The sequence below is a fragment of the Anas platyrhynchos genome, chromosome 1, assembly GCF_047663525.1.
Source record: "Anas platyrhynchos isolate ZD024472 breed Pekin duck chromosome 1, IASCAAS_PekinDuck_T2T, whole genome shotgun sequence".
Classification (NCBI taxonomy): Eukaryota; Metazoa; Chordata; class Aves; order Anseriformes; family Anatidae; genus Anas; species Anas platyrhynchos.
This window is the reverse complement of record NC_092587.1, coordinates 96464140-96491143: the sequence shown is the minus strand read 5'-3', so window position 1 is coordinate 96491143 and position 27004 is coordinate 96464140. Positions and strand designations below refer to the sequence as shown.

Sequence of the window (27004 nt, the reverse complement as noted above, 5' to 3'; positions counted from 1 at the left end):
TTTTTGATGGCCTTGATGGCAGGCCTGTTTGCTGTGGCCAGTAATCTGCAGTGAGACAAAAATGTTACTAAGTGGGATGTGTTGTGCAGGCCTGGTTTAACCATCACAGTCTGTTTTGTCGAGCCAGGCAGGTAACTGTTGCTTCGTAGCTTAAAACCTGTTATCTGTGTTTAGCTTATTTCCTTGTGCACAACTACATGTGTGCATTAGGAGTTTGTCTTGCTTACGCTCAGTCATCTGAAGACCTGAATGCTCCATTTACTTGCAAGAATGAAGAATCATTCCCAAATGCAATGCTTGTGATCCTGTGGATTTTTGTGCTATGAGTAGTTAATCTAGGTATGATCTCTGGTAGGGTGGGTGAGCCTTGAGCATCTAGTTACAGTATCAGGAAAAGAGGTTATCTGAGTTTGTAAGCCATGTAAGTAATCACTTAGTGAGATTGCATCTGTCTTTAACCCAAGGGTGGTGCCTGATTACATCCAAAAGTTTTAAAGAATGTCTAGACATTACCAAGAAGAATATTATTGATGTTTCTACACAGATGCACATACACAGGGGTCAGTGTAACGAGCAGAGGAGTACTGGGATGTTAAATACTTCAAGTGTGTGTTACTGTTCTCAGTCTACCTGCACGTTTCAGTTGCTGCTTGAAATGTTTCATGGAAGCAACGCTTTAAGTCAGGGTTGCCATGCTCCCTTTTGTGTTTGTGCCAGGTTTAGTCAGGATTGCCGTGCTCACCCAGTCAGAAGCAGTTAGTGCTTTTAAACTGGTGCTGGAGGTAGGAAGACTTCCTTGCCTGCAGCACTTCGGTGGTTTCTGCAGAGGGAAGAGATAAGGTAGATAAACTCTTCCCTCTACCAGTTGGGCCAGGGTGGGACTGCTGCTCAGGTTACCTCGTAGCAGCAGCGAGCTCTTGAGTAAGTTGAAAAGAATGTAGCTTAATAATTTGGTGATAAAACCTGGCTGGTAAAATGCCCAGGTCCTTCGTGAGCCCAGTCTCCCAACAATCCTGTACCTCTGGGTAGGAAGTGGAGCTTTGCGTGCTGTCTGAATCGCAGTGGATCGAGGAATGCGTTCAGCAGCTATTCCACTGTCTGTGGCCTTGTCTCATCCTGACTGCAAATAGTAGGCTGTGAGCGTCCTGTGCACCGTACCGGGTACTGGCAGTCTGCATGGGAGACCAGAGGAGTGAAACCTGGTTTTACAAGCCTGGCATCCTGTCATGTTTAACTTGAAAGAACTTCTGAGTAGTTTCTGAAGAATTATTATTTGGCTAGAGAGGTGCTATATAGGTCATCATGAAGTCATCTATTAGCACCTATGGTGGGAGTGCTCTGAGTGATTTGGTATGTGATGTGGTTTGATCATGCATGATGTGTGTGACACTTTCCACCACCTACATTAACTGATAAAAATGTAAACAGTCTTGTATGAAAAAAAAATACATGCACACACACAAAACCAAAAAATAATTAATAAAAAATAATCCTTTATTGAAAGCTAGCTCAAGATGCCATAGGAATAAATGAAAGCAGGAAGCTCTGATTATGAGGATGTTTACATTGCTATAGTTGGTTTTGGGGTTTTTGCTTATCTTCATTACTTGGCTGATCTGGGTTTAGTATGACCCTGCATATTAGCGATTAGTGTGGTGGAAAGGATGCTGAAGACTTGTGTAAGAGAAAGCTGTGGCAGGAAAGGACAAGAAGTTTTGAACTGATGGGGCAAATCTAGTTGCAGTGATCTGCTCTTATCTCAAGACAACAGCATGAGTGCTGTGGATGTGCATTTCAGGGCAGGGTTAACATCAGTGCTGTTTTCTGAGCTAGTTGACAGATGACCCTGCAGTCCTGTAATTCCCCTTATTTCCACTGATTCCTCCTCACCCCCATCGCTTTGAAGTGGCCAGATCATTCCGGTCCTTGGCCTAAAGATGCCATTTTCTATAGATGGTTACCTCAGGGAACTTGTGCATTGTTCCCTGTTGCTCCTGTGTCTTTCAGTTCCTGCATTTGTGTTCAGCTGTTGAAATAGCTGTTTCCAGTTTGTGCTGGCTGCTAGGTTTTGGCTTGAAGTGCGTAAGGAAAACAGGAAGGCTGGTTGCCTTATGAACTTTTACTTCCAATCCTGCAGAAATTGCTTTGCAGTGTGCTTGCTTGCTCCATAATGTTGGTTACAGCCTTCCTCCAGTATTTGGAAGCAGATTAGGGTGCTGATCCGTGAGTGGGGTGAAGCACTGGGCTGTACAGCACTTGTGTGGGAGGTGGCACTTTACTAAGGACTTGCACTTCAGGATATGGGGGCAAATGAGGGCAGTTTTATTTCAGATAGGCAACGCAGCCAGTGGGGGAGATCTTATCTTCAGCTGCCCATTTGCCATCTGTTAAAACTTCCAGTAATTTGTTCTTGTAATGTGCTTAAGTGCAAGACGGTGAACAAGGCTCCTTCTTGGTAATAAACTCCATAAAGCTGTGTGAGCACCAGGACTGTCAAGATCCAACTTGTTAATGTGTCTTGGAGTTTTCTGATTGCTTGACTCTTCCAGTGCGGAGGCCGAAGGGATGCATGGAGATGCTGCGTACCCTGCTGCCTGACACAGCGAGCATGGGCGTGGGCGAAGGTGCTGCCCTAGTTGGGAGGGGTGTCTCTAGAAATGAGCTGAGTTTGCCACGAGGAAGCCCATCGATGCCTTCAGAAAGAGAAGCCTGCCTGGGAAGAGGCAGCTGAGCAGCTGCTAATCACTCGTTCCTGACCTTGTGCGGTTGTTGCAGAAACGTGGGGTACGGTGGATTGGGCTAGGCTGCTGGTCTGGTTTTAAAAACAACAACAATGGAAGAGGTGCTCTTTTGAAGGTGGATTAGTTCCTGGTCATATTCATCTGGTTGTGTTGGAAGTGGGCATGGGAGCTATTTCAATTGGCACCACCACTGACAAATTCTTGTGAGCAAGAATTACTTTGAAATATATTACATGGGCTCTCCCTTTTGGTTTTGTGGCTGTGCTGCTGCATGTTATAGCTAGTTATGAGCTGGCTGAGTTTGCTACCAAGTCTGGTTAGCAAGTAAATGAAAGATTAGTGAGAGCAAGCACCAGTGAAGCAGTAAGGGATATAATCCTCAAAGAGCTTCACATTTGCTTGAGCTGCTGAAACAAGTCTCTTCTCACAGCAGAGCAGATTGGCCTTGTGACCTGTCTAGCTGTAATCACTTGGATGGCTTAATTTTACCTGTATGTATCTCATACTCACTCTGTTAAGGGATGGGATTTTATTTAATGGCTTTAATCTCATCCCTCTGTGTGCCAGGGGGAAAATGACAACTCTGTCTTTGAGGCTGGTGAAAACACCAATGACTAGTATTAAAATGATGCTAATACTTCGAATGGCTCAAAGTATCTTCTGCAAATGCTTCTGGTGTCTTACAGATCTGTTGTCACTGAGCTGATTGCAACTTTGTGGGTTGATATTTGTAATAATAATAATAAAAACACAACTTCTTGTGTCTGGTTGATATGGAGCGTTTGCACTATGTCTTCTTGTAAAATCTGTTTATCCACATCCTACATTTTATTGCCTAGTCTGTCTTGGAAGTTGGCAGTTTCCGTGCTGCTGATGCTAGAGTTTTGTCAAAAAAGGTGCTGCACACCATCAGCAGTTGGCACCACAATTGGGCTTTCTAGTTCCACCTCGATACCATTGCATTTGAACTAGTGCTGATAACCAGTGCTGACCTAGACGGAAGCTGTTGTTCCAGCCAGTGACATCTCTACCATCTGTGCCTTGAATTTTTTGTCTCCAGCTTCTGGCCTTTAATACTCTAATTTCTTTAGTAGACTTTGTGACAGTTTTAGTGGATTGCTGTGATCATTCCAAGACACGTTTATGATGGTGGGATGTTTTCTTCAATACCTCTGCCACATGTTGAGCATATGTGTTCAGTTCTTTAGTTAAAAAAAGCTTAAAGATATTCTTCAATGTAGAAAAAAATTGCTGTTTCAAGGAGACTCTTTTAAGGTGTGCTCTTTATTGTTGCCCTTCTTTAGTCTTAATAACTATTTTCATGAATCTTTGCCAGCACCCAGGAGTAATCTGCCATGCTTGCTGGCAGCTGTGTCAGTATCCCCAGATTAGAGGTAAAAGAGTTGTTATCAGCAGTTGCAGTTACCCTTTGCTCTTTGAGTGAGTTTACTTGTCGCTTTGGGTTTTTAATTGTTTCAGTTTGACGTTGTCAACAAGAACTGTTTACGTGAAGTTGAACTCTTGTAAACTTGGTCATGGAAGGAAAACCACTTAAGGCTGTGGAATGGCAAAGTGCAGGGTCTGGTTTGGAAAGTACCTGAGCTGCCAATTGGTGTGCTGGTCTCCGGCATGGGCAGGGAAGTATTGCCTTGTGGTCCCGGAGGAAAAAGCATTAGAACAGTACTAGATGTTATCAGCTCCTAGACTAAATAAGCGTCTGCCCAGACCTGACATATGACTGATTCTTGAAGTGGGGCATGAGGCAACAATAAAGCTCGTTCGTGGATTTCTGTGCCTTCACAACCATTGCAATTTTATGCTTTCCAGGCTGAGGGACAGATACACCGGTGTTAAATGTTTTCCTCAGGACAGAACAAGAAAGCCATGGCCTAGCTTGTAGGGCAGCTCAGGTGTACTCTGCTGTTTCTCATGCTTGCTCCTCGCTGCTTGTTAAAAGCATTGACCTGGGGCGTAAACCTCACGTGAGTTCTTCTGCTGTACCTTGGCAGAACAACGGGCAGCCTTGCCTAATGTGGAGAAGACTACCCGAAAAACTGACTCTCTAGCATGGGAGTTGAAGCTGGCACCAGCGCTTAGGGACTGTGAAGGCTTGCTGTCTGTAAGTTCTGTCAGAGTAGGTGGGCAGCGATATATGGGGCTAAGGTGTGCTGCTGTTGCTGACTGTTTTGGCAGCTTTACCACAGCTTGTTTAAGAATTCTCAGTGAAACTGGTTTACTTTCATTTGAGGTGACAAAATACTGTTGTTTTTTTTTCCTCATCACTGAGTCAGGGCAGGGCTCAGCTGAATGTGCAAAGATGCCAAGAGGAAATAAATGTATTAGCAGCTGCTCTTCTGAGCTTGTATCTGCACAAGGACGAGCAGCAAGGTGGTATTCGTGGGCTAGGAGTCAGCAGTTTAGTTTCTTAGCACAGGTAGGGTGCTGCAGGACTGGCTGTGTTACTGAAGAGAGGAAGACTCTTTCCTTCAGTGCTCTGAAATACTCCAAATATCCAGGGTATTTCAGCAAAATGCTGTTCTGGTGCTCGGTGACTGAGGGCGAAACTGAGCCATTCTGGCCTCCTCTGCAGGACTTAGTTTCTGTTGCTTTGAAACCAAGATGTGAAGATTGGCTGGTATGGTTTTAGTCTAGTCATCCCTTCTGTAGCTGATCTTGCTTTGTGTAATGTGTTGGGTTTGTGGCAAGATCTTGGCAGGGTGAGGAGGAGGAGAGGAGGTGCCCCAAGCACCGGAGCAGTGGTTGCCCTGTGGTGGAAGCTTTGGAAGAGGCTGTGTTGGAGCAGGGGTTTCCCCCAGCCCATGGAGGGCAGCAGGGAAGAGCAGGTATCCACGCTGTGGCCCATGGAGGAGTCCATACAGAATAAGCAGGTTCTCCTGAAGAACTGTAGCCCGTGGGAAGATGCAGAAACAGGGGAAAAGTGTGAGGAGGGAAGAGCAGCAGAAAGGAGCAGTTATGGACTGATCATAACCTCCCATGTACCCCTGGCTGTCTGGGCAGGGAAAGGAGGCAGAGAAGTTGGGAAAGAAGGAGTGAAGGTGAGATTTCGGGGGGTGGGAACACGAGGAGGGAGGGTGGGAAGGTATTTTAGTTTTCTTTTTTTTTTTTTTTTTTTTTGTCTCACAACCCAACCCTAATTTTTACTGCAAATTAAAATAACTTCCCCCAGGTCAAGTGTATTTTGCCTGTGATAGTAACTAGAAGTGATCACCGTGTCCTTATTTCAACCCATGAGCTTTCTCATTGTATTTTTCTCATTGTATTTCCCTGTTTGGGAAGGAGGAGAGAGAGGGCAGCTGGGTGGGTGTCTGTCAGCCAGCCAAAGTCAACCTACTGCAGTGACGTACAAGAACATGTATGTAGGAATATACACATGTATACATGCATTTGTATACCTATACACCCAGTAGGATTTAAGGTGTGACACCGTGATGGATTTCTGGTATGGAGGTGGTCAGCCACAGCCTGTTCTTCATTGGGCTGAGGTACGTGGTCCTTATACTTGTGAGTTCTTGAAACACGGCATCTCTTGTTACTGGGTGGAATGGCATATAGAAGGATAGAATGGAGAGTTTTGCTTCCGTACTAAAGTAAAATTGTCTTCATGTGGAAATTTGATCCCGCATCTGGATGCTTTAACAGATCTTAGCGGAATTTCAGAGGAATGATTTGGGCCTGTCTGCTCCTAGCTATTAAGACCATCAAAGCTAGGATTTTTCCACCAGATATTTTGTTTACAGTGAGAGAATAATGGCATGTAGAGACACAGGTGGCTGTATTGTAAGAGGAGAACTTTGTAACTTTGTGCTGCTTTTCTAAAATAAGATGCTTTGTAAGGAGCTGACTGCTGTTGTTTCTTGAGGGGTGTATGGGGAAACTTGAGGTGGGGGAAGTAGCTAAATGTCATGTGGCTGTAGTGTGAGAGATGTCAGCAGTGGACTTTGGTGTTTCACAATGCACTTGCTTTCAGTAAGAAATAGACAATATCACTGTTTCGCAAGTGTGGATTGTTTTTGTGACTTAGGAAGCTTAGTCACTAGAAAATCCCACATCCTCTTTTTCTCCTGGAAACTTCTGGGCTGCTAGGGAAACCACAGTGAACATACAGGTATGTTGACTTTAAAGGTCTCGACAAAACCACAGATATGTGAGCTGCTGAGACTGATGTATTAATGCATCTATTTCCATCTTCCTGATCTGCGACTCTGTCGTCAGCTTGTTACCTGTAGCAGCCTGTCTGAATCTTTTCATCTTTCTTTCATCAGACTTCTTGATTATTTCCTGATCTTTCATCCATACGAGGCTATTTATAAATGATATAAATGACTGTATTGCCAGAAGTCTTTAAGATAAATGAAGCAAGTTGTTTGTATTAATTAGTAAACTGATGACTAGTCATTTTAAGAGGAAGGCAGTGCAGCATAGAACTGCAGCCACCATAAGCATGCAGTACTTAGTGATCTGATAGGAGTTTCCACGTAAAGCTGTAATCACGGGCATCTTATTTCCACAAGCACTAACGCAGCTTAATTGCATCCTAGTTTTGTTAGCACTCCTAGTGATCGAGCTGAGTTGGATCCAGAGGAATTAAGCTTATTTTGAGGTGCTCATAGCCTTAATTAACAGAGATTTTTAATTGGGCCCATGATCTCAGTGTGGACACTACGATCTGCGAGGGACTTGTAACTATTGGTGTAATTAATTAGTGTAAAGCTTCAGTGCCAGGAAAGGATTTCCTTGTATGTGCTACCAAGACCCATTGTCAACCTTTCCTAGCCAGTGTGTACCCCATTTCTAAATACAAAAATGTAGAATAAAACCATTTCTTGCCCAGAAGGTTTTCATTAACCTGTATGAAAAGAGTGGAAGCAACCAGGGGATATAAGTAAAAGGTGAGGAAATACTTCAGCTGGAGTGGGCATCGATCTGTAAGCGCTGCCAGCTTAGGCACTGTTGGATTTATACAGATGGTGTTGCCAAATGTTTTGGAGGCATTTCAAGAGATTAGAAGAAATTCCTTTACTGAAAGGGTTGTGTGGCATTGCAACAGGCTGCCCAGGGAAGTGGTTGAGTCACCATCCCTGGAGGTATTTGTGAAACGTGTAGATTCAGAACTCAGTAGCATGGTTTAGTGGGAACTTCAGTACTAGGTTAAAGGTTGGACTCGATGATCTTAGAGGTTTTTTCCAACCTCAATGCTTCTATGATTCTAAGAGACTTTGAAGGAAGTAAAATAAGTTTGCACCCTTTGAGCAGATCCTCCAAAAGGTGAGGGACAATGTCTAGGAGAAAAAGTAAGAGCTTTGGACATCACCAGTTAGTGGTAGTGGACACGGGGGGTATCCAGGTGTTGACCTGTTAGATAGCCAGTCACATATGCAATGTCTCCTCTGCAGATTAAGTTGCTAGCTTGTGTCACTCAGTCTCAGCTGACCTGGCCAAAGATCCCTCTGAGGGATCTTTCCTCTGCAGGACCTGCAAGGAGGACTCCTCTCAGCGCCCTGAAGGCAGAGGTTAGCCATTTTCTCCAAGAGTTGTTCAGTGGAGGTGTGCCCCGTGTCAAAGATACTGGAAAGTAAACCTCACCGGTGTGATACTGCAACCTTTTTGTGTTACTGTTGAAAACTGTGAGCTTGATTGCTCTTAATCTCACTGAAAGCTGAAGTTAACCATAATTTGTTTAACTAACCATATGCAAACTCTTGTGGTTGTGGATGCCTGTCTGCTACCCATTTAGTCTGACTCCATCTTCCTATACTTTGCTGCTGGGTAATTACAAAGGCTTCTTCCACATAGGTGATTTCAAAGCAATATATTGTTGCCACTCACAGGAGCTGCTGATATATGGATACTGGGGTCTGTGAACTGAGTCAGGGTCAAACTAGCTGAAAACATGCAACTTTTTCACTAGTTTTGTGCATCCTGGCAAACATACCAGGGTTTTTACAATGGAATCAATAAGCTCTGGGTCTTCAGGTCTGCTGCAGCTAATGTAGAGCTGCACCTTAGGAGTTAGGAAGGTCTGGTTCATTCACGACAGGTAAATTGAAACGATATGATGTCAGGAAAGTTGGCTAGGTGGAGATGCTGTGTAGCAGATTGTGCTTGTTCTGAACATGTGTATGGTGAATACTGCTTCTTCTGTCGTCAATTCATAGAAGAAAGCAGTGATATCACATATATGATGTCGTCTTCTTACTAATGTTACCCTTGGAGCAGTGAATATTGCAGTTCCTAGTAACTGCCTTAGTGCCTGTCTTTTTCAAGAGAGCAAAAAAGCATTTGGGATGTTGCTCTTGGTACTGAGACTCTCCAGCTGTCCTTGCCATACATTGGGTGATACATGTCTGGCAGATACTCTGCTTCTATTTTACAGCTGCATATCTTTATTTTTTTCCCCTCCAATCTTCTATTCTATATATAGAATACATACAGGATAAATAACCTATATGTAGGTTCTTCAGTCACTAGATATAGACAGTGCCTTAGATGTTGTAACTGCCTGGATGTCAGCCAGCTGGTGTTGAGGGTGGTGTTTGGGGAAAATGAGTGACAATTGCTCTTTATGGTAACCTCAGCTCATGTTCAAAGAGCAGGACATCAGCAGTAGCTTCCTGTTATGGAAGCTGAGTGTTTGGCTTTTAAGTTGTGGTACGTGGTAAATGTTTTTAACTTGGTCCATACTGTGGAAAAGAGGCTAGCCAAGGTCTGTCTGTCCTTCCTTTTTGTGCTTCTGCAGAATCAGTGACTCGAGGCAAAAATTGAACAATGGTTTTAATTCTCTTTGCACCCAATAAACTCATCAGCAAAGCTGGGTATCTTCTTTCTGATGACCACCTAGTTAAGAATTCAAATGATTTGAGAGCCTTCTGCCGCTTGTGAAGTAGTTTTTACTTTGTCAGCTGCCTTTGTTTCTTGTCCGGCTGAAGTATCAAGGGTGACTGTCTGCTTTGACTAACCTGATAGAGGAGGTGTGATCTGTGTGAAACAGGTACCCCTTCTACCCAGGTGAGTTGCTTTCTGTCATGCAGTTAATACAAAACTATTACGGCTGGTCTGCAGTGCCTGGGCTTGCTGGAGCATGGAAACAGGCTTCATGGGGTGGGCAGCTGAAGCATACCGCCAAAGCGTGTGGGCACCCCAAGGATGTACAGGTCTCTCAGGGTGCTCAGCTATATAGAAATGCCAAGAAGATAACTTGCCTCAGCAGCCTGATAGCTACAGTTGAGGAAATGGATTATGTAAAGGAGAAATGAGATACCACACAGCTGACAATGCCTGGTGACTTCAGCAGGTGGCTGAGCTTGTAAAATAAATATTTAAAAGAGACTCTTTTAGGAGAAATGTAGCGTATAGATGTTCCTATAAAGTCATGGGAAGTGGGGACACATCAGATGTCCTTTTTTTTTTTAAAGTAATGATAGCCCTTACTGCCCACTTGTTAGCTGTTGCAGATGATATTGAACTGATCGTGAATAAGAACTGCTAGGAAATAGGCCATAAGACACTTGCTGTGAAAGGCAGATGGCTTTTATTTCTGTAAAATGGAAGAAGGGGAGAGATGCAGAGCAGCTTGGAATTGAAATGACTTTAAGAAAAAGAATCATTTCTGGGCTTCTGCCAATAGATACCCCTCAAATCCAGAGAAAAATATTCATTAATGAAGAGTAAGATACAAAAGGGAGGTTTTAGACTACTGTCAGCTGTGCAGGTGGCTAAAAACTGAAAGACTCTGCAAGGTCCAGCTATACCCTCAAACTGGAGAGAGTTCAAAGTGAAAAACGCTACACAGGTTGAACTGGATGTGGCGCTGGTCCATGGTGATAAATGTGGTGGTGGAAGGCTCGGGGGAAAAAATGAGCCCTGGTTTAGTTCCATTCAGTGTGAGCTGGCAGCTTCCCATTGACAAAGGTGTCAGACTGAGACTTTCCTTTGAACAGAAGGAGACAGACCCTGAGCAGAGAGACAGATCTGAGCAGTCAGTGCAGCGATGGCAGCTGAACTTGTTCTGCAGATGAGATCCCAGAGACAAGATACCGAGGGAAGAGGGATGTGAAAATAGAGAGCCTTGGTGAAGGATGAAGACCGACTATAGGAACAAGAAGAAAAGATAGGATGAAAGGATGAAGTGAGAGTGTCTAGTCCTACCTGAAGACTAGGAGGGTTGTCTGAGAAGGAAGGTAAGGATGGAGCACTGGTCCTGAGGCTTAGCAGGGGATGAGTCATTGGACTTGTGATTTGGAGTGTTTTCACTGGAGCGTGGGGGCTGAAAATACAACTTGTGAAAGATTGATGTAGTTGGAGTAAAACAAATCCAACTACACGAGAGGTGGAAAAAGAAATGACTGGAGAGGCACATTTTGATGGTAGGTGAAAATAAAAGCATTTTTCTCCTGAAAAGAATTAAAGTGATTGAAAGCTAGAAGAGGTGTTCAGGTGGAAATACTGGGACTTGGCAGTTGGACAAGATGGTGGGATAAGTGAGGATTGATGGGAGAAGAGCAAATAAATGTTTCTCTTTGCCATACCTAGCCTGCAGACCTTCCCTTCCTAAAGCTGCATTCTCTCCGACAGTCTCCTGTTATTTTTTTTCCTTCTTTAGTGGAGTTAAGGCTGAGAAAGCTTGAGGAGTGGACCAGTGGATAAGTGGGACTAGAATATGAGTCCAAATTCAGCTTTCTCCAACTGAAGTATTTAAATAGATGGAGCTGGAAGAAGGATGTCACTCTGGCAAAAGTGGAAAGAGAAGGAGAAGAGCTAAAGCTGGAGATAACCCACATGGATTTATTTTTTATGGTAGAAGAGGCTAAAGATTTCAGGGTAGTGGGAACTGCCACTGTATCAGTAAAAGTATGGGAGCAGAAGGCTAAGGAAAAACAAATGTCAAATGTTGTGGCCCCTCTACCACTTCCTAGTCATCTTGTCTCATGCTGTAAGACAGCAGAGGGGAAGAAATTCAAGCTGTGCACGCCGAAAGAGCGAATAGTGAGTGACCTTTTTATTTAACTGGGGGCAGGGAGGGAACAAGTAAAGAGAGACATGAAGTTGAGACAGCAAGTAGGAAGTGAAAATTAAGCTGTAAATGTCTGTACAAGACACTATATAGTTCCTGCCTTCCGAGACTGAAGGAAGAAGTTGGATTTTCTTACTTTGCTACAGTTCTTTCACGAGTTACTGGTAAGTTAGAACAGGGACTTCTTTGGAAGCGGGTCTGTGCTACCCACTCCCTGTCTGTGGCAAGGGGTTCTCTGTACCACGTACAAGCAGGCAGTGTCTGCGCAGACTATTTTCTTCCTACACAAATGCTGAGGGCATCTTGCTTGTTTTATGCTTGAAAGGCAGACTTGTTCTGTGGCTTGGACTCGAAACAATGGATTAGTTTTTTTCTTCTCCACTCCATTAGCTGGAAAAAATACATAAAGCACAGCAGCTCTGAGTTCATTTAATTGAATTGCTAGAAGCCTTTGTGTGTTCCAAACAAATATTTGGTAATTGTTTTACAAAAGAATATTTTTTGGCCCATAGTCAAGAGTGCGTACAAGAGAAAAGCAGCTCTGATAGAACCTCCTGATGAAAATCCCCCTCTCTTAGGGTGCTGTTTCTCTTTTGCTCGTTTGCAGCGAGAGCAATGGTGACAGGGTAGGCTGGGGAACTGGGGATAACCTGATGGGACTGTCGAGAGAGTGAGGATGAGGAGTGAACAGCGTGACCTTCGACAGGCAGAGGGAATGAATGGTGGCTTCTTCTGGTTTTGGTTACTGTAATTGAACTGGCTTGCTTAATTCCTCCACCCTTGCAGTGCTTGCATGGCCCTTCCGTGTCCCTGGGCACGTGCTCTGCCTTGCCCTTGTTTGCCAGGCTGGCTGAGTGAGAGAGACAGCAGACCCTACACGGCCGTGCACACACCGAGTGCCTGGCTTACCCGGGGGCACTACTGTTGTAATCACAAAGTTAACCCTGATTGCTTAATAGCTGCGGGTTATTTGTGATCTGATTGCTGTTTTGACCATGCATAAGCCTCATGGTGGTGGAAAAAAAACACTACTCTTGTGCTTCTAAACTGTATCTGAGTGACTACGTAGGAGGTCTTACACATGAAGACCTTGAACCATGCCAAGGAGTAGAAGCTGATAGCATGGCTGGGACCCAGAGAGGTTTAATCCTGAGCTTAGTAAAGGTGAGTTCTTTTTCCAGCTACAGCTGAGAAAAGCTGAAGAAATGGGAAACAAGATGTGAGCTGTAGAGGAAATTGAGTAATAGCTGGATTCAAGATGTTAGTTCCTCCAGTGGGGCTTATTTATTACAGTCTCTGCTGGCAGCTAGAAAGGAAGAGTGTAAGCTCATCCTTTGCACTATAGAATTGACTTCCACAAAGTGCTGTAGAGGAAACATCTGTGGAAGGAAAACATCCTGTAGCAGATAATACAAGGAAAGAGTAGTGAACTGACCTGCTGTATACTTGTTTATATTATGGATATAATGCAATGCCTGTACACACACTTGCTGTGTGAGTTGTTGTTGCTTTTTAATTTTCCCTTAAAAACAATGTGATACGAACTGTTACCACCGCAACTTCCTAACTCTTAAAACAGCACTGATGCCTCTTCTTTTCCTTCTTTCTTCTCTTTGCCTTTTTCATACAGTTGAAGTATCCGCAGTAGAGGTCAGCACTCCAGAAGAAATGTTTGTGGAGAATGGGACAGATGCAAAGCTTCCATGCACATTTACATCTGTGGAAGTGATCAGCAGCGCCGCATCTGTTTCTTGGAGTTTTCAACCAGAGGGAGCAGCAACTCGTATCTCAGTAAGGAACACCTGTAGAGGAACCTACCTGGGGCTGAAGGCTGTGATAAGTATTCAGAGGTCTTTCAGTTGGTTCTGAGGTCAAGTAACTGTGGATTGGAGCCTTCTTCTGTGTGTTTTGTCTCCACCACTCATTTTAGTATTTTTTTTTTTTTTTAAGAGTTATTTAAGTATATCGTGATATGTTAGATGTCAAAGGCTGGAGTGTGCAGCAGCTGGAAAATAGACTAGTAGTTTTTAGTCAGAGGAGAGGTCTGGTAGCTCTATGTAAGAAGTAGATGAGCAGCTAAGAATCTTCTAAAGTCTTTGTCATCTTATACTTGAAAATGAGCTGTTGAGCTGCTCATGGAATCTGAATTATCACTATTACAGTGTAAGAGGAAGTCTTAAATTTCTTTAACCATGCTCTGGACACTGAATTGGAGCAAACTTGGGTTGAGTCTTGGTTAAGATTAATTCTTTATTTCACAATGTACTACTGTTTTTACAGCCTTGATCTGTCTCTTAAGGTTATGACCAGTGCTTAAACATCCAATATATCTGAAAGTGAGCTTTTGTCCCGTGCAGCTCTATATACTTCTGCTGCTGTATATTCTAAATTTGGTCAGGTATAGTGAGCAATGGTGCAGTTTAGTATAGTTTTCAAAGACAGTACTAAAGTTTCTTTCTTCAAGTGTTTTTGGTCAGGTCTATGGAATGCAGAGCCATGTGCGACTTAATCATCTGGAAGTCAGGAAACAACTATATTTAGTTACCTTAAAGGTTTCTGGAACACAGCTAGATGTGCTATAAATTGCTAGTGGGACTTCTTGAAGGGTGCAGGTAAGGAACGTATTGCATGTTAATTAAGCTATACCGTAGCTGCAAGTCACACACAGCAACACACAAGATAGGAAGCTTGGTAATCTTTTCCTGCTAGGATGCAGAAGGCTTCCTCTACCTGAAAGACAGATGGCTGTGATCTGGAAGAAGTGCTATTCTTTAATTATTCCCAGGTTACCAGCCTTGTTCTCCTTTCCTCACCTTCTAATCCACCAAACCCTGCACCCCCCAAAAAAGAGAGGGGGATAAAAAAGAAAGCAACAACAGAAAATCAAAACTTGCAGTCTACTGAGGTAGTATGATTGAGGTGTAAGTCATAGCATGGTTATGTGATCAAGACATAAGCCAGACTTAGATGGTGAGGTGTGTGTGTGTGTGGGGGGAAACAAAACACAGCACAAAAATGTCTAATGCTAGCTGTGTATTGTACAGTGAACTCTAGGAGAATGCTGTAATAGTGAGAGAAGTATGGCAGCTCTATAATCTCTAATTGGATTGTTCTTATATCCTCTTTTCCTTGACTACAGTTTTTCTATTACTTTAATGGAAGGTCGTATCCTGGAAAGGACTTACCATTTAAAGACAGGATCACTTGGACTGGAGACCTTAACAAGAAAGATGCTTCTATCAGTATATCAAACATGCAGTTCCGGGACAACGGCACTTACATTTGTGATGTCAAGAATCCACCTGATATTGTTGTCAAACCAGGAGAAATCCGAGTGAGAGTTGTGGAGAAAGGTATTCACCCTGTGTGATACATTTTTTTTTTTTTTTTTTTTCCCTTTCTTCATCTCCCCTCTTCCATGTCTATATCACTTTTCATGAGGGTGGGAGAGTGGCCTGGAGGGAGCAACCATCTCTTTAATTCTCTTCTTCTAGGTCCTAATAGTTGAACTGATAGTCTGAGAGCTGTTTTGTTTTGTTTGTTTTTTTTTTTTTTAAAAAAAAAAAGTCATGTACTTTTTTGCTATTTCCATGAATTCTTGAACTTTTAACAAGTATTAGCAAAAGCTGATCGAAACTGTGCTGAAAACTCATCTTATTTAAGATTCCTATGAACATGTTTTTTTCTGTATTATGGTACATCAAAGGTTAGGATGACTTATGAAATTTGGAGAGCAAGTGGCAGACTTTTTTTTGAATAAATACTATATATATATATAGACAGAGAGAATATATATAAATACACTGTAAAACAAAACTAATAATCTGGCCTGAGTACCTGCTGACAATGAGATGTTACTATCTTCCATGCAAAGGTTATTGGATGTTCACTTAGTCTCTTTTACACAGCCATTCTTAAAGTATCTGTAGTGACCCTTGTAAGCTGCAAGGGCTGGCTACTTCCAGTTATTTAAAGCTTCTGATTAGTATTTGGGAATGGTGATCGCAGTTCAAGAGCATTTAAGTTCCATATGTCAGTTTGGCTATTTATTTTCCCCGGCCACCCAAAACATTTGATTGTTCTAGGTAAGCTGGGGGTCAGCCAAAGTGTGACAGTTCCTGCAAAGAAACAGTTCTCACAGTGATCAGATTTTCAAATTTGTATTTAATAAAACAAGAGTAAATGTTAGACTCATAAATGACAATGCTGATGCAACTATTCCATTGGTTTTTAATGTGTTAGAGGAGATTACCCATGTGTATGCTCTAATTAGAATGCTGCTGCTGCTACAAGTATACCCTTGCTCATGAGATCATTCCACGTACTGTAGGCAAGGTCTATACCCACATCTTTTCACAGAATAGCTCAAGTTGGATGGGACCTTTTGGAGGTCACTTAGTTTTCCATTTCTTGGAAGAAGTTTGCAATTGATATAAAATAGGTCAGTTTATTTTTCTTACACTCTATTGGTAGTCTCTATGAAGAAGCAGTAAAGCAACCACTGGTTTGGCAATGTCAGTTTGTCTTGGCAAAGCCTCTTCAGATTTTAACCCAAATTAAACAGATGAAGATACTTTAGTACACTAATTCAGCTGATATTTTTCAACAGGCTTGTGCGTTGGCTTCAGCAAGATAAGAATTTAATATTAAATGAATCATCTTGGAAAAGTGAAGCCTGAGGATTATTTGCGGATAATAAAATGGAATCTAGTATGCACAAATGACTGCATTTCCCTAAAATAAAGAATTGTGATGTATGGAAGGAAATGTCTGTACCTATTTCTTTTCTGTGCTACTTCACGTAACTGCCTCTTGCAACCGAGGTGATACTTTAATTTGCATATTTTGGAGGGTTGACCATGGGTCAGATGCCTACCCAACTGCTCTCTTATTTCACCTTCGGAAACAAGACAGAGAAAATACCTTGATGTACAAGCTTTGTCATTTTAAAAGTAGGAAGATCACTTACCAGTTACTGTCACAGGGAAAACCTTCCCCTCTGCAGCTCCCCACCTTTTCCCAGGCTCAACCTCAGTCCTTCATTCCTGAATCTACTTCCCCCTGCCTTGAGTGGTGGGGGGAATATGGGAAATGAGAGGTTTGGTTCAGTCCATAACAGCTTCTCTCTGCCAGTCCTTTCTCCACAAACTTGCTGTCTGTTCCAGTGTGAGTTCCCTCCTTCCCTGTTCTGCAGGATAAACCTGCTGCAGGCTGGGCTCACCATGGGCTACAGCTTCCTTCGTACCAAAGCAGGTAGATATTTCCTGGGGTCTTCCACAGGCTGCAGTGTGGATATCTCTGCAGCTCTGCTCTGATCTTCTCCATGGGCTGGAGGGAAATAACATCCTTCATCATGGTCTTTTCCATGGACTGCAGGCTCTGGTGCCTGGAGCACCTTGTCTCCCTCATCTTTCTCTGACCCTGATGTGCATGCATCCATGTCCCTCCTTTTTTCTTTTTTTTCTCCTCCTTACTCCTGTGCAACATTTTGTTCTCCTAAATATGCTTTCCCAGAGGCACCATCAGCTTGGCTGAGGGGCTCAGTTGTATCCGGTCTCTTGGAGCTGTCTGAAAGCAGCTCATGCAGTTCCCGTGACACCTTACTGTGTAAACCCAATACATCTATGGAAAAGTTCCTGATTTCTTCCTTTTTCCACGTCTATCTTGAAGCTTGCAACAGATCTATAACCATTTTGCTCTGTGGGAAACAGCAAGATAAAAGGTGTGGCTTGGAGGATCAGTTAAAGATAGCTCTGAGGATATAGTTCTAGGAAATAATGTGCCTTCAGATAACATCCTGCCTTTGCAAATTCTATATGGGCTGAAACAAATGCTGCTGGATACTTCAACTGTTAGGATATTTTCATCAGACCAAACGAGAACTTGAAGTATTTTTTTCCTCATCATTCATTTTTGAAAAGTAACTGCTGTTTCAGTTTGCTGCAAGTGTTTGAGTTTTTAGGAACTGGTAAGCAGAAGTACAAGTCTAAAATCAAAGAAATTAAAGGGTGTCTAGTGTAGCATCACTTCCCCGTAGGCAGAGCGTTGAGACAAGAGAATCTCACCATTTCTGAAAGGAACCCTGTGTTTGGCAGTACTTTGTGCCACAGGGAAAATTTTACAACAGTTGTCTTCAGATCTCTTGGAACACCCTGCAAACAGGCTTTCAGGCTATGTATATGACAATAGCTGTAGCTGTAATACTGTCTTGCAGTACTTCCAGTTAAAGGCAGAATGCTCTTGTAATAGGTTGTAACCCATCCTGATCTTGGCTGATCTTGACTCTTATGCATTATTTTTTTAAACTATGTATAAATTTAATTATTTTGAGTCATAGGGCTGGTGTTGTAAATTATTCAAAGGCACTGTCAGGGTTTGATCCTGATCAGCGGTTTAGTGCAACACAGCTGCTTGCTCACTCCCTGCCAGCTGGATGGGGAGAAGAGAAGTGGGAGGGCGAAAGTTGGAGAACTGGTGGATTGAGACAAAGTTTCATGAGAAAGGAGGAGGAAAGAAAAAGAACGAAAAAAAACCAACTCCCTAGACCCTAAAGGAGAAAAAAGAAAACACAAGTGATGCAGAATGCAGTTACTCAGCACTACCTAACAGATGCTTGGTGCAATGGCAGCCCTCAGCCATCTCCTTCCACTTCTGTTATTGAGAACATCATGCAGTACAGAATATTCCTTTGGGCAGTTTGGGTCATCGGTTTTGCTAATTCCTTGCTAACAGGGCAGTATGAGAAATGGAGAAAACTATGACGCTCAGCACTGTACAGCAACAACTGAGATGTTGGTTTGTTGTCAGCACTATTTTAATTACAAATCCAAAACATAGCACCATAGCAGTTATTACAAAGAAAATCAACTCTATCCCAACCAAAATGAGGACCCCACCCTTTTCTATACAGTTTACGTCATGCCCAGGTCCCATGCTTTCCAGTACATCCTTGTTAGTCATTAACTGTTGATTAATACAGATATAATTCCCTTAATTTGTTGACTGTCCCTGCGAAATGTCCATAAAATGTTCATTTAGTTTGTAATTTTGGTCCTGTCTGTTACAGTGGTTGCTCAGGACAGGAGAGGAGGTGTGTTGTGTAGGGGTATTGGATGCTGAAGCCAGCTCAGGTTGGGCCGCTGCTGCACTTGCATTGCTTCTTGTGAGGATAACCCTCAGCTGGTTTGAGTGGTTCTTGCTGTAGTGCTTCCCATAACATGCAATTCAGATGACGGGTTACAACAGTATAAATGCCTATCCACTGCAATCTCTACTGCTGCAGGTTTAACATTGCAGTGAACTCCTCACCTCTCCCCTGCTCCCATTTGGGCTTGTCCATTGGTGTACCTGCTCTGGCATGGGGTTATCCATGAGCCACAGTCCCTTCCCTTCAGAGGTCTACCTGTTGTGTCGTGGACTTAGCCACAGCCACAGTTGCTTCAAGGTGTACCTGTTCTGGCATGGCCTTTTGGTTGGCCACAGTCCCTCCAGGGGACCCTTCAGACACCTGCTGGAGTGGACTTATCTGTGGCCTCAGGTACTTTGGGGTGTACATGGCCCCATGTGGATTCATCCACAAGTCCCAGTCCCTCTGACTCAAGTTCACTCTGGAGTCGCAGCCTGTCCAGCTTAGCAGCACAGGAGGAGCAGCACCACAAAGCTGCTTGCTCATTCCTCCGCTTCCCTGCCCGGCTGGATGCCGGGAAGAGGATTGGTAATTGGGAGGGCAAAATTAGAAAACTTGTGGGTTGAGATAAAAAACATTTATTAAGAACAAAGAGACAAGTGATGCACAAAGCAATTGCTCAGTACCAGCTGACCGACATCCACCTAGTCCCCGAGCAAGAGCATCATTGCCTGGCCAGCTCCTCCCAGTTATAGTGCTGAGTCTGATGCCATATGGCCTGGGTCCACCTAGTCCCCAAGCAAGAGCACCATTGCCTGGCCAGCTTCCCCCCAGTTTTAGTGCTGAGTCTGATGCCATATGGCATGGAATATTCATTTGGTCAATTTGGGTCAGCTGCCCTTTAAAGGCTCAATGTGGACACCGTACTTTACACGTTTAAATGGTCTTGATCACAGATGCTTGGTTAGCCTTACATTTTGGATTAAACATTTAATAAGTTGCCATGTTGACTTCGCTGTTCAGAATTGCCAAGCTAACTCAGCTGTTTTTCACTGAAATGTCTATGCAGTGTTTGCACAAGTTGATACTTCAACTACATCAGAAAAATCATGTTAGTGGGGATGAGAAGCAAGACTGTTGTTTCAATGGTGTATATGAATACCCTTCAGAGCATAAATGATGGAAATTTGTAGGGAATCCCAAGTCCTTTATGTTAGGCTTCCCCTCCCTGTAATATGAAGCTTCTTAACATACCGTGTTCAAGACAGATGGTGTTATCTGGAGGCAGTCCATCTTCGATCTGAACTCTCATGAGGGGAGAAACTAGAATTGTCTTATGGAAATCTTCACGCTTCCCAACAGTGGAAAACTTCAGCTTTATGAAATGGGAAACAAGTTCTAGCACATTTCCAGAGAAAATGGAAGAAAATGGAAGATGCTCTGAATTACTGTGATACTTAGTGAAAAATATTCCTTGAAAGGCTTGAGTTTTGGCTTGTGTTAAGCTATGAACTTAAACGCCAGCTTTGAAAGCTAATGTTTGGTTATGCTGTTGGGGCTGTCTGTTACAATGAAATCATTGTATGCTATGCAAATATTTATGAGGAATTCATATAACAGTGCAATACTGAAGAACATAAGAAAAGGGGTGGGAGACATAATTCTTTAGCTGAACTATGCAGTCATAAAATTATGTGGGCTTTTCTGGAGTCCGTTGGTTTGTGTTTTGAGAGGTAGTAAAGCCTCTAGTTTCATGTGCAAACAGTTGCATTCTTGTAGCCTGTTAAAAACTCTGTCAACAGAACATAATTTTTGTTCTTGACCCAAATCCAGCCAACCAAAAATCTCATCTGAATCAAAGAAATAACAAATCTGTCAGATTAGCTGTTGACATCTTGTTTAATATCAGTTTTTTAGCAGACGTGATGCTATAGTTTTGGATTGCCACTTTCTTGTTCTGAAAGTGTTGCTTATTTTTGTCCCTTGAGTACAAGGTGTGAGGTGGTCTTTTAGTGGAAGTGCATGCTTGTTTTGATGCTTTGACAGTCATTCCTACACCTGTAAAGAAACTTTGTAACTCCTACTTCTTAAATGCCTCAAAAGAAATCCACTTATCTTTGCATGGGGCTCAAAGGCAATCTTTGTCTTCTGTACCTGTGTGGTGGTTTTACTCGGGTGGGTGGCCAAGCTCCACCACAACTGCTCTCTCACTCCCCCTCCTTAAAGAGGAACGGGGAGAAAATATGATGAAAAGGCCTCAAAGGTTGAGATAGGGATGAGGAGATCGTGCAGTAATTATCATGAAGGGCAAAACAGACTCGGCATAGAGAGATAGTAAGATTTATTGCTTATTACTAACAAGCTAGAGAAGTGAGAAACAAAGGAAAGAAACCAAAAGCGCCTTCCCCCCCTATCCACCCTCTTTCACCTACTCCCCCTGAACGGGGTGGGGGACTGGGGGTTATGGTCAGTCTACAGCACTTCTTCTCTGCCGCTCCTTCTTGGTCACTCTCGTCCCCTGTGCTGTGGGGTCCCACCCACGGGATGCAGTCCTTGATGAACTGATCTGGCGTGGGCTTCCCACAGGCAGCAGCTCTTCCAGAACTGCTCCAGATATGGGTCCGTACCATGGGGTCCATCCCTCAGGAGAAAACTGCTCCAACCTGGGTCCCCCACGGGCAGCAGCTCCTGCCAGGTCACCTGCTCCTGCGTGAGCTCCTCTCCATGGGCTACAGGTCCGGCCCGGAATCTGCTCCGGCAGGGGTCTTCCACAGGCGGCAGCCTCCGTCGGTGCAGGGCCACCTGCTCCACCGTGGTCTCCTCCACGGGCTGCAGCGTGGAACCCTGCTCCACCGTGGTACTCCATGGGCTGCAGGGGGACATCCTGCTTCACCATGGTCCTCACCACAGGCCGCAGGGGACTTCTGCTCTGGCGCCTGGAGCACCTCTCCCCCTCCTTCTTCACTGACCTTGGTGCCTGCAAGACTGTGCCTCACTCCTCTCACTCTCCCAGCTGCTGTGTGGCACAGTGTTTTTTTCTCCTGTCATAAATATGCTCTCACAGAAGCGTAAACAACGTTGTTTATTGGCTCAGCTCTGGTCAGCAGTGGGGCCCTTACCTAACATGGGGCAGTTTCTAGATCCTTCTCACAGAAGCCACCCCTATGGCCCCCTGCTACCAAAACCTTGCCACGTAAACCCACTACAACCTGAAAAGTATTATTGTTCATAAGATTCTTCTCTGTAATGGCAGATGTTGCCAAAGGTTGTTGAAAAAAGGATGTCTCCCTTAAATTGTGGCACTAATGCCTTCATCTTTAATTTCTTACTAAGCCTTGGAATTGCGGAGTTGTTATGAATTGGCATCAAACACTGAAAAGCTAGGAAAGCTGCTGGTATGGTATTCAGTCAAATGAGGGTATGAACAGAGAAATGGCTAGAGATCGTGCAGCCCTTTTCCTGGCAGTCATTAAACTCAAAAGGAACAATGCTAAATGTTGTGTTAGTATGATGCCCCTGCATCAGCAGGGCACTGTATTGTGCTATTCCCTCCTATATAAGTGTGTCAAAATGGGCTCGACTGTAGACTTGTTGGGAATGCTGGGTGTAAGCATGGTCCATGGTCCTTGCTGGGAGAAATCCAGCAAAAGGGTACTAAGATAATTAAGGGACTAGGCCACCTTTCGTAGGGATTGTTTAGCCTGCAAAAGAGAAGAAAGACTCAGAGAGATCTCATCGATAATTATATTTAAGATATCAATAAATAATAAATAATAAATAATAAATAATAAATAATAAATAATAATAAATATCTGAGGAGAGAGAGAGCATCTAAAGAAGACTGAGCCAACCTCTTTAGTGGTGCCCATCAACAAGAGAAGTAGCACTGGGCACGCATTCAAACACAAGCAATGTCATCTCAGTGTAAGAAAATACATTTTTCTTGTGAGCATGGTTGAACACTGGAATAGATTGCTAGAGAGTTTGTGGAGTCTCATCCTTGGAGATAGTGAAAACCCAATTGGACAGACTTCTGAGCAGGCTGCACAAGCTGATGCTGCTTGAGCAGGGGGTTTGGACTAGATGATTTCAAGATGTCCCGTCCAAACTCAACAATTCTGTGATGGTCAGATGCAGTTATCTGAGAAGGATTTTCTATGTAAGATGTTCTACCTATTGCATCCTATGCTGATTCACTTGGATTTGGTGGAAGGAGCTATCGTAGCATGGATTTTTGATGAAGATGGTTCTTCTGGTTGAAGGTGCTCCTTGTATTAAGCAAGATGAGAGGGAGAACATTGTTTGCTACTGCAAAAAGATTTAATGGTGGATTGTGTATTCTTTCTTCTGTAAGTCTTTTGTACTCATTCTCTGATTGGCTTTTATTTCTGGCTGCTCTTTCTTGGCCTCCCCTTCCCCCAAATTGTATTGGGGAAAACGTGAGTAAAGCAATAATGTGTTCCTGTAAGCATATTGCTAATACCTTTCAATGATCCTGACTTAAGAAGGTGAAGAATGACGCTATGAAAATGTAGAGAGATGTATTTTGAGACACCAGAAGCATGTATAAATGCTCTTAGAGTGACTGTGGGTAGTAACTGGGCTGTTTGCTGCATGCTACCCAGAGAACAACCAACCTTCAGCACTCTGTTGATTAGCAGTGTGTTAAGTTCAAATCTGCTTTCAAGTGTGCCTGCCTTTTCCTGTTGACCTCACTGGGAATTGCAAGGTGAACGTAACTTTTTTTCTCAGACACAAAATGGGATAGGGTTGTTGTCATTATCACTTGTATTCCTTGACATACAAAAAATTCTTAGTTCAATATAAAGCCTTTCCTGAAGGATGGTGACTTAAAGAACGCTCTTGGTGTCTGCTCTGTTCATACATTATTCTGCTAGCTGCCTGCAATCGCTACCATTTAGGCTGCATGTTTTAATTCCTGGATATTACATTAGTGCTTCTGCTCTAAAAGAATCCAAGGTCAAGAACATTTGTGGTTTGCATTTCTGTTAATCAGGGAATGCAGAAGAGTTGAATGTTTTCTCCCTTCTCTCCCCAGACAGCCTGCCTGCGTTCCCCATTGCCATGGTGGCAGGGATAGTCATCGGTACGGTTACAGGTCTCACACCGCTCATCTCTATTGTCGTGTGTCTTGTCATCAGAAAGAACAACTCTAAAAAACGTTACTCTGGGTAAGAGATCTCCCTCCTCACCTGTGTATGATGTGAGGAACAGCAGTAGGCTCAGAGGGAGGGCTTACAGGGGGGTAGGAGTTGTTTCAGCCAAGTCTTGGCAAGCATGACTAGACGTAGGGTATGGCCATGTGGAAGACTGGCCATCTGCCTATAATGATTATTTTTCTACTGTGCTTGAAAAGGCCTACTGACCATGAGTTGCACCTGATAATCACTAAATGTTACAGCTGAGCCCTGCCACAAGCTTATGTGCCCTATGGACATCTAATCTAAGATCCCCTAGCTCTGTTCTGTTCCCCTTCCCATCCCCTTGTTCCCTTAGCCTCCCCCTTCCCAAAGAAAAAGTGCCACACATGCAGTTTTAAGGAATGCTCTGTTGAGATGAAGACTGATTTTTTCAGTTACCAGTGTCTTGCTCCTGAGGTGGTAGTACACTGGCCAAAATCCCATTCATCACCACTCTTTAAAATAAGGAAGGAGTAACCACTCCACATCCATCCTCATTCAACTGTCTGGTTTTAGTTAACTGTTACCATCCCTACAAGTGTTTTTTTTTTTTGTGTTAGGAGGGTATTTCCTAAATAAAGCACAGTTCTTTGAGTGGGGATGTGAGAATGCAACAAGACCTAACAAAAGCAAACTTGAATCCTGTGGTGATGGAGCTTGTTGGTGGTGGGGGAACTGCTTTCTCTTTTCTCTTTCTCTCTAATTTAGATGGTCATTTGCTTCGGTAAGAAAGAATGAAAATTATGTTTGTAATCTTAGAAACAAAATCAAGATTTATAACCTTCTTCTATTCTTTCCCCAAAAATATTCCTGCTTCCTGCAGATTTTCTTGGTTGCCTGTCAGATAAAAGAAAACAACTCCATAAATAAACTTGTGGGGATTTCTAAATTGAACTTTGCCCTGTCCTTTTCCCAGTTGGAGAGCTTAGAGAAAGTGAGTTGGCTATTCCCAATGGTAAGGCTGAGTGCAGTGAAGGCAGCTGCACGTGCTCAAAATTGTGCAGAAAGTCTGCTTCCCCCTTTCTGCATGTGTCCTTCTGCTAAAAACTGAGAAAAAACCTGCAGAGTCACGCACCAGGAGTGTACATGTGATGATCCACATGCTTTGCTTCTGAGTGACCTACTGACCACTGTCAGTACGCTTCAGTACACTGAAGGACATGTACTGGAGCTGAGCCTGGAGCAGGAGTTCACGTGCAGTAATTTCATATAATAGATTTAATTGCTCTCCCAGGAAAGTAAACTCTGAAGTTTGAATACTGCTTTTGCTGACCGTGGCAGCTCTGCATGACATGCTAAGAGAAACCAAACGTGCTGTGATCCCCTTCAAACTTACGGACTTTCTTCTCCATGACACTAACCTAGTGTGTGGTGGTAGCGGTGAGATGTACTTACTCTTAGATAACAACTCTGCCTTGAACTGAGGTGGGCTGGGGCACTGCGCGGCATCTGGAACCCTGCATGGCCACAATTTCCGTTCATGATCTGACTTTGGTGTTTTTTTTGTTTTCCTTTCTGCCTTGGTGTGCTGGGATCGGATCCTGCTTATCTTCCTCTCCTTACAGAGATCCTGATATAGACGCCAGATTGGGAATGTAACAGGGCTGGGTCTTCTCTTCCAGTCCCACTAGACACCATGGTAACTAATCAAGTTGGTGGTTGCTGTTAATACCTGTGTGTATGTGTACACATTTCCTCTTCTTTTGCTGACTAACCGGCTAGCTCTGTGCTAACATAACTTCACTGTAATTTGTGCTGGAATCTGTTGGCAAAGGGACAATGCATTTCACTGGGTGCTTGGGTTTCATTGTCTCATGTCTGGCTGGGGTGGGATTGCTGCTTATCCCAGATGGTGTCCCTCCATCTCTTCCAGCAGTGAACTTGCCAGTGCATTGACTAGAGCACAGGAAATTCAGAGTTCTTTCCATGACAGAAGGAAAACACGCTCTCTGTAAGTGTTCTTCTGGCTCGGACAGCTCTGCCATTTGAAAACTTACAATTGCAGTCATCTAAGTGCATGAGCTGCTTAAAAAGGAATTAGGACTTTTTGATAGTGTGGATCTTAGGAATTTTGTGAATAAAGGAAACAATTCATGGTTATGTCATTCGGTCACAGAAGGGCTGCTCTGTCTCTGAGACAGAGTGGAAACCCCTTTCTGTGGTTACTGGGTCTGCAGTATTTCACATTTTTTTTTAAATCTGTGGCATGTTTGTAGAGCTAAATCTTCTGCGGTTAGACTTCCCAAAGGTTAAAAAATGATTGCCCTGTGAGGAGGTGTCTGCTTAATGTCACTGTCCTTATTTGTTTGTTTCTGTATTTGCTTTGTACACTGTCTTTTTAAAAAGACTGTGGGGAAAGGATGCTCAGTGATCAGAGGGTAGCGAAGCAGTAGCAATGGGAACTCCTGTGTTTGTTGTCAAGGAGGTGGCCCCTTTTCTCTCCTGGGTGCGTGGGTTAAGAGGAGATAGACTGAACATTTAAAGACCCATTACTGCACTGCCCAGAAGCCGCCAAGGTTAAGTTTGAAGACATTTGCTCATATACTTAGCTCAGTGGTGTTCATTTATCTGTCATTGGCTTGTTGGTTTTTTGTTGTTGTTTGTTTTTTTCGGTCCTGCTCTAAGCAGATGGGAAGAAACAAGCAATGACTGAAAACTGGCAACCTTCTTTCAGAGGTGTTAGTTCTCACCACAAGGCAGTTTTCTGAGTTTTCAAACAAGATTTGCCCGTTTAGATATTCACGTAGCTGTATCTGGGCACATAGCGTACACGTCACTTAAGACTCTTAAAGTAATCACTCCAGAGACTACTGTCTGTTGTGAGTGAGCAGGATTATTTTGGAGTCATAGCCCAAACAAAAAGCAAGGGAATTAATGTGGACTTTGTTAGGAAGTACCTTTGTAG

General features: G+C 43.4%; 1 protein-coding gene across 5 annotated transcripts in view; it reads left to right on the top strand.

Annotated features, from left to right (window-relative positions):
• The window catches only part of MPZL1 (myelin protein zero like 1), a 39180-nt gene that overhangs the window by 1908 nt on the left and 10268 nt on the right, over positions 1 to 27004 (top strand). The window contains exons 1-5 of one of the 5 annotated variants that reach the window (XM_072025265.1): positions 10643 to 10939; positions 13403 to 13563; positions 14912 to 15125; positions 23958 to 24090; positions 25973 to 26050. In XM_072025265.1, coding sequence (XP_071881366.1) covers positions 13441 to 13563; positions 14912 to 15125; positions 23958 to 24090; positions 25973 to 26050 — 548 coding nt within the window. In that variant the 5' untranslated portion in view covers positions 10643 to 10939; positions 13403 to 13440. Of the gene's footprint in view, positions 1 to 10642; positions 10940 to 12639; positions 12937 to 13073; positions 13267 to 13402; positions 13564 to 14911; positions 15126 to 23957; positions 24091 to 25972; positions 26051 to 27004 lie in introns of those variants that run through there. The other 4 variants (XM_005017595.6, XM_005017592.6, XM_027449386.3 and 1 more) reach the window with 4 other exon arrangements.